The sequence below is a fragment of the Microtus ochrogaster genome, chromosome 16, assembly GCF_000317375.1.
Source record: "Microtus ochrogaster isolate Prairie Vole_2 chromosome 16, MicOch1.0, whole genome shotgun sequence".
NCBI lineage: Eukaryota > Metazoa > Chordata > Mammalia > Rodentia > Cricetidae > Microtus > Microtus ochrogaster.
The window spans coordinates 53,076,693-53,083,625 of record NC_022018.1 but is presented as its reverse complement, the minus strand read 5'-3'; the positions used below and the strand labels follow the sequence as shown (position 1 = coordinate 53,083,625).

Here is a 6,933-nt window from a genome sequence, read left to right as displayed (position 1 = left end):
TAAATAAAATAAAAATATTAAAGAGGACTAAAAATTTCCCAACATCTTTTAATGCATCATTTCCCAATGAAAAATGAAAATTCATGTGGACTGAGTTTATAGAATACTCCTAAAATACAATAAAATTATGTTAATTGAATTGGAACTTTTATGACTTTGATATCAAATGTAAAGTTGGTTGTTCTGTGGTTATTTGAATATAGTCTCAAAGGTAGTAGAAGCATTCACAGGTCATACATATTTCCACATTCTTTTTAAATCACATGTATATATGCTTATCCTTTCCCATCTCTGATAATAAAATTATGACCTCTCCTTTCTCCAAGTTTCTATAATATCAAGTTAGTGGGGTAGGCAACGTGGATCTTTGGTAGAATCCATTGTGTTATTGCTGACTTTCTTAATATTTGAGTAAGTCCTAGTATGGCAACTGCATTTTATTAATTAAAATTTTGTGAAGAACTTTTTTTCTTAACTTAAAGGCAAAAAAGAGCAGTCAGAATCCAGCTACCAAGCAGTACACCACTTAAATGTGAACTTTTGGGGAGGGTTAACCTAATCTCTAGGCTCTGGGTGCAACACCTTGCTCGTTATCCATTTGTGTGCCTCTAACGTGATGAGTATATATGTATTTGACCTGAGATGACAGAGAGGCAAAGTGACGTCACATCTCCCAGATATAGAATCTATACTTGGCTACCATTATATACAGATAGGCCTATATGCAAGGCCTAGTATGATTATGAATTCTCTTCTTAGTATTTTACCTTCCCTAAAGATGACAGGCTATATGTTTATTTTCTTTAGCACAGCCTGGGAGTATAGCTAAATGGCCTGGAAGAAGTAGTCCTAGGCCAGGCAGTGGTGGTGCACGCCTTTAATCCCAGCACTCAGGAGGCAGAGGCAGGTGAATCCCTGTAAGTTCGAGGTCAGCCTCATGAGCTAGTTCCAGGACAGCTAGGACTGTTACACAGGGAAACCCTGTCTCGAAAAAAACAAAAAACAAAACAAAAAAAGTAGTCCTAGCCCCATAGCCCACCATACCAGACAGTATCAAGCTGGAGCTGTTCATCTAGCATGCCTATCCTCAGCTCAACAAGACAAGGGCCATACTGACAAAAGCAGGTGACTCCTTCACAGCTGTGTCAGTGCAAAATCAGACTCTTTATCCAAACTTAATTTTAGATTAAGTCAGAAAGCCAGTAGTCCTCTGAGCTTTAAAATCCTAGGCAATGTTAGGAAATTAAAATATTAGTTGTATTTATTAGTATATGAGGAGAAAATTCATTTTCTTTTACAAAGATCAAGGAAAGATGACATGCATACATATATTAGCCACCTAAATAAATATATCCTATGTGCTATTGTTAGAGAACTATGAGATCTTAAGTCAGTGGCTTTGGGAGAACATTTCTTTTTTATATATATTTATTTATTTATTATGTATACAATACTCTGCACCAGACCTCATTACAGATGGTTGTGAGCCACCATGTGGTTGCCGGGAATTGAACTCAGAACCTTTGGAAGAGCAGGCAATGCTCTTAACCACTGAGCCATCTCTCCAGCCCGGGAGAACATTTCTTAATACTATATTGATTATTGGTATAGATAAATATTTTTGTTTTGAAACAGGGTCACATTATGAATCTCTGGCTGGCCTGAGATCCACCTACTGCTGCCTCCCAACTGCCAAGCCCTGGGAATAATTCTTTCTTTACTCCTTATAGTGCAAAGTGAGCCTTGTCATCTGACTAGATAGTAGCCTTTTACCTGGCTATTATTCTGTAGACATTAATTGAATTAAACTGTAGTGTTTACTTGACTAAATACAAGAATTTTGCAGTGGGTCATCCATAGGAAAATAAGATTTCTTTATTGATGCAATATAAGTAATCATTCTAATAGTGATAAGAATTTTCACGAAGTATTTGAAAATAAGATATATAATCTTACATAAAGTGAAGTGAGTCCTCTAAAATCATTTTCTTTAATTTCCTTAATTTTGTTATTTTGAAGGTCAACCATCCGAGTGTCAAATGGTATGTTGCTTGGGACCGAAGTCAAACCTGAGAAATAAACAAACATGTTACAGATGACAGATGTTCATGCTAAAGATGAGATAGTACTACAGTAGAGATGTACATTTTTAAAATTTATGATCAGTAACATAGGACTTAGTAATTGTAAAAAATGATAAATAACATTTTCTTTTGAAAGTTTCAAAAGAAACTTTTTTTATTTTTACAGGGTATTTATCTGTCTTGAACCTCGCTGATTCCAAAGTGAAATGCATGGTGGTAGGCTATGCTTGGCTTTGTTTAGAGATCACAAGCAACAGAAGCACAGCTATTCAGTGCACTTAAACTGAAAATAATAGCTTTTTTTTGTGCAGATTTGCTGGTTAGTGAGAAACTGGAATATAAGGTTCTTGACCATTTTTTAAGAAGAACCGAAATGAAATTGATTGGGGTGGTACACACCTTTAATCTCAGCATTCTGAAGGCTGAGCTAGGCAGATCTCTGTGAGTTCTAGGCCAGCATGGTCTACATAGTGGGACCCTGTCCAAAACACAGTATAAAACAAGGAGGGGAAGCCCAATATGTAGAAAGTTATGATTAGAAAAATAGTTATGCTAGATTGTTTTCATGCACAGTAACAAAATATAATCTTTTGCTATAAATAGTCAATTCTGCTAACTGGCTGTAAATATTATTTACAAGTCCTTCAAATATCTTGATTAGCATATATATGTGAGATAACTTACTTCATTCATCATCTACAGTAATAAAGAACAAAGTGATTTAATGTATCACTTTTCTACCCTTGTGCCTTTAGTTTCCATTTTCCTTTGTAGAAACAGCAGCTGCCTTTGTCATCTCAGAACAAGGTTAAGATGAACACTTCTAATCTTTTTGGAGATTATAATTACACCATTTCCCTCTTCTACTTCCTCCCTTCAAGCCCGCCCATGATCTCTCCCCTTGCTCTCTTTCAAGTTTATATCCTCTTTTTCTTTAATTGTAATGTATGTATTCCTAAATAAATAATACAACCTGCTCAGTCCATATAATGTTGACCTATATGTATGTCTTTTTAGGGCTGACCACTTGGTTTTTAGTATTTTAGTGGTAAGGACAAAAAGGCTCAGAAATTCAAAAAGTATCTTTGACTACATAGCTAGTTTGAGGCCATCTTGGGCTATATAAATATTGTCTCAAAAGAAGAAAGGGGGAGAAGAGAGAAAGATGGAGGAAGGGAATAGAACCAGTCTAGGAAAGAAGCCAGGTTGGCTATATCTGATATGGGCAATTATAATAGAGCTGATACCCTGTCACCTTGTACCCTGAATGCTAGCTGTGGATATACAGAATTTAGCATTTCTCTTCTGGTTTTTGTTTGTTTGTTTGGGGTTTTTTTTGTTTTTTGTTTTTGTCTTGCTTTGGTTTAGTTTTTCCTTGCTATTTCTTTTCCCTTTCTTTTGGAATGGGGATGTATACTGTGCGGTCTCTGTGTCCTGGAACTGTTTAATTTCTTATCTATTTTACAAGGACTCACAGATAACAGTTTACTTTGAGTCGTAGGAGATCTTAAACTTGGGTTTTTGAGCAATATTGGAATTGTTAAGACTATGACTCTCTTTGAGCTGAACTGAATGCGGTTTCCATTATAAGGTGGACATGAGCCTTTTGAAGATCAGAATACAATATGAGGTCTAAAGGAATGTGTTTGGACATCTAACTTGAAACTAACTCATCTTGATTGTCAACTTGATTAGATTATGAAGTGTACCTCTTGGTGTGTCTGAGGGCAATTTTAGAAAGGATTAATCAAAGGGACGACCCACCCTGAATGTGGGTGGCACTCTCCCTTACTGAAGAGGGAAAATAAGGAAGAGATAGCTAGTACAAACATTCATTCTTTCATTGTCTTTGCCTCCTTTGCTTTGTTTCCTCTGTGTTTTTCCCTTGCTTCCCCACCCGTTCCCTGTCTCCTGTCATTCCTCTCCTGTCTTGGTTGCCAATATGTGAACTGCAATGTACAGCTACACAAAATTTTTAAAGGTTTGTTTATTTATTATGTATACAGTATTCTCAGTATTCTGTCTGCATGTATGCCTGAAGGCCAGAAGAAGGCACCAGATCTCATTACAGATGGTTGTGAACCACTATGTGATTGCTGGGAATTGAACTCAGGACCTTTGGAGAAGCAGGCAGTGCTCTTAACCACTGAGCCATCTCTCCAGCCCCCAGCTACCCAAAATTAATGGTGCCTTTCTTAAGTTATTTTCTTGTTATATTATTGTGTTGTAGCACAATGAAGTTACTGAGCAAAAATGGTAAATTTTAATTAGACCTCCTTAATCACTTCTTTCTAGAAAGTTCTAAACCCAAATTATTCATAACAGAAAGCACATTATTGCATTTTGAAAATCTAAATATTTCATGAAATGTACATGACCTATGTTATCGTTCTGGGTGGGCACCGTATTTTCTACTGTAGCATTTTATTGCCTAGTAAGTGTAGGGTTGATCTTTTGACATTTTGAGTTGAACTAAAATGAAGGAAATTTAAAAAATTAACTGCTTAGATCTGAGAAGAGAAAGAAATCCTTTCTATGTAAGGTCCCCCTTTGCAAAGCCGTGGTGGCACCTGCCTTTAATCCCAGAACTTGGGAGGCAGAGGCAGGTGGATCTCTGTGAGTTCGAGGCCAGCCTGGTCTACAAGAGCTAGTTCCAGGACAGGCTCCAAAGCCACAGAGAAACCCTGTCTTGAAAAAAAACAAAATACAAAACAAAAAAAAAAAGTTCCCTGGCTGTCCTGGAACTTGCTTTGTAGACCAGGTTGGCCTAGAACTCACAGAGATCCTACTACCTCTGCCTCTGCCTCCCAAGTGCTGGGATTAAACAGAGCTATACCACCAACCAGCTCCTTGTTTTCTTTTTATTCTGAATTTTTAAATAAGGGTAGAATGCTTTGCAGTCTGCTGGACTGTCCACGTAAACATTTCTCTGCCTGTTTGCAGTTCTGGAATCAAGACTGGGTACTGAGGAGGCAATCTGCCACCACCTCGTTTTTCTTATTCTTTACATGAGGGTCTCTGTTTTACCTAAGCTGGCCTCGAACTCACAGCCCTCCTTTACTGATTTCTAAAAGTGTGGACTAAAAGCCTGGACTAAAAGTGTAAACAAACCATTTTGCAGTGACTGAATAGAGTTTTGAAAGTTCAGTGACTCCTTTTTTTTTTTTTTCAGTCCTCTTAACCTTTTCAGAAAAACAATATTCTTCAAAACAAAATTGACTGCTGTCCTTACCTAGATCAGAGCAGTGGACAACTCGAGAGTAACATTGGCATCCAAATGGACATGTTGGAAACAAATCAAAAGGGAAAAAGGGGTTCACTGGCTCTTTTGTTGGAAAAAGAGAATTGTTGTCATCGTCGTCATCATCTGTGTCTTCCATATCCTTCAACATCATATTCTTCAGTTCTGTGTGTGAAGGGCTAGAGAAGGGTTTGGCAGAGCACACAGCCAAGAGCAGTAGCATCATATACTCCTTCATGTTGTCCTGTGTAAAGTTCAACCTGGCATTTAGTAGACATTGGGTATGAAATTAGAGTTTCAACAGATACAAATTCTTTTATATACATTTCTAGTGTTGGAAAAAGCATGACAAAATGGCATTCTTACCCATTGCTATGTAGTGTAAGATTAAATACATAAAACTTTTTTAGCGCAATTCAGCATATGCTTTTGGAGGGAGCTTCAATAAATCTATTTATTTAAACAGCCAGATCTGTTCATTAATAGTGCGTGCTCATCTTAGCAATACTTAGGACTCTGGAACAAATTTTACTGGGAAGTGCAGGCTTAACCTCTTGATACTTTGAAATAAATTTCAGTAAAGGAAGTTAAAATTAAGTACTTAGATTTGACAAGAGAAATAGTCTCTGAATGAGATTCCTTTGTTTAACTTTTATTTTGAATTTTTAAAATAGCCTCATCTCAAGAAATAATTCCAAAATGCATAATAGAATTCTTTGTAATAGGAAAAATTAAAGACAGTTCTGTTAGTTAAAGGAAAATATAGAATGTATTTATCAAGTGAACTATATTTCAATCTACAAAATGTTTCCAAAAATACTTTAAAATATAGATTACTTTTGATTAAATAAAAAAGCAAAACTTTAAAAATCCTTAGTTAGACTACTTTAAGTAAAAAAAAAAAACTAGTATAAATAAATCTGGCCAGTTATAAACTACAGTGATAGAACTATGGATAAAGTATTTGTCTTTATTAATTTTTTTAAAAATACAGTTTGACATATCCCAAGCTGGCCTAGAACTCACTAAGTAGCCAAAGATGATCTTGTACTCCTGATTCTCCTGCATCTACCTCCCATGTGCCGGGATTCAGGGTTGCACCTCTAGACCTGGTTTATGTGATGCTGGGGATCAAAGTTAGGGTTTGATACCCATTGGACATCCCCAACCCAGATGACTTTTTGTCTTCTTCTATTCCTTTAATTTTATAAGCAATAAATATTTCTTTTATAATTAGGAAGGTAAGTTTAAAAAATTATCATGACTAACTCTATTCTCAAAACCATTCCATTGCTAATACCTATGCCACTTTCCAAGGTTATCCTCAGTGGCCCTTAGACAATGCGGACATTTCCCTTAACTGATTGCTTTTTACCCTACCAAACCTCATTCTCATCATTGGTAACTTTTTCCACACTGTGATTGGATATTTTTATTTCCAACCTATTCTGTTATCTAATACCCCATCGTGACCATCTTATGACCAGACTATTTTGTTGTTGTTCATTGTTTCACTGAGTTTCATCTGGTTGAATAGTTGTCTCTGATAGATGCAATGTTGTTTTTAGGTGTGTGTGTGTGTGTGTGTGTGTGTGTGTGTGTGTGTGT

The 6,933-nt window shown here is 36.3% G+C and overlaps 2 protein-coding genes across 5 annotated transcripts in view; one reads left to right on the top strand and one right to left on the bottom strand.

The window, feature by feature from the left end:
• Positions 1 to 6,933, top strand: part of Cenpp (centromere protein P) — a 198,050-nt gene that overhangs the window by 95,917 nt on the left and 95,200 nt on the right. The gene's annotated exons all lie outside the window — the stretch shown is intronic.
• The window catches only part of Aspn (asporin), a 27,808-nt gene that overhangs the window by 12,678 nt on the left and 8,197 nt on the right, over positions 1 to 6,933 (bottom strand). For 2 of the 4 annotated variants that reach the window (XM_005355168.3, XM_005355169.2), the window contains 2 exons: positions 5,317 to 5,585; positions 1,957 to 2,069 (listed from right to left, as the gene is read on the bottom strand). In XM_005355168.3, coding sequence (XP_005355225.1) covers positions 1,957 to 2,069; positions 5,317 to 5,563 — 360 coding nt within the window. In that variant the 5' untranslated portion in view covers positions 5,564 to 5,585. The remainder of the gene's footprint in view (positions 1 to 1,956; positions 2,070 to 5,316; positions 5,586 to 6,933) is intronic. The other 2 variants (XM_005355170.3, XM_026783157.1) reach the window with 1 other exon arrangement.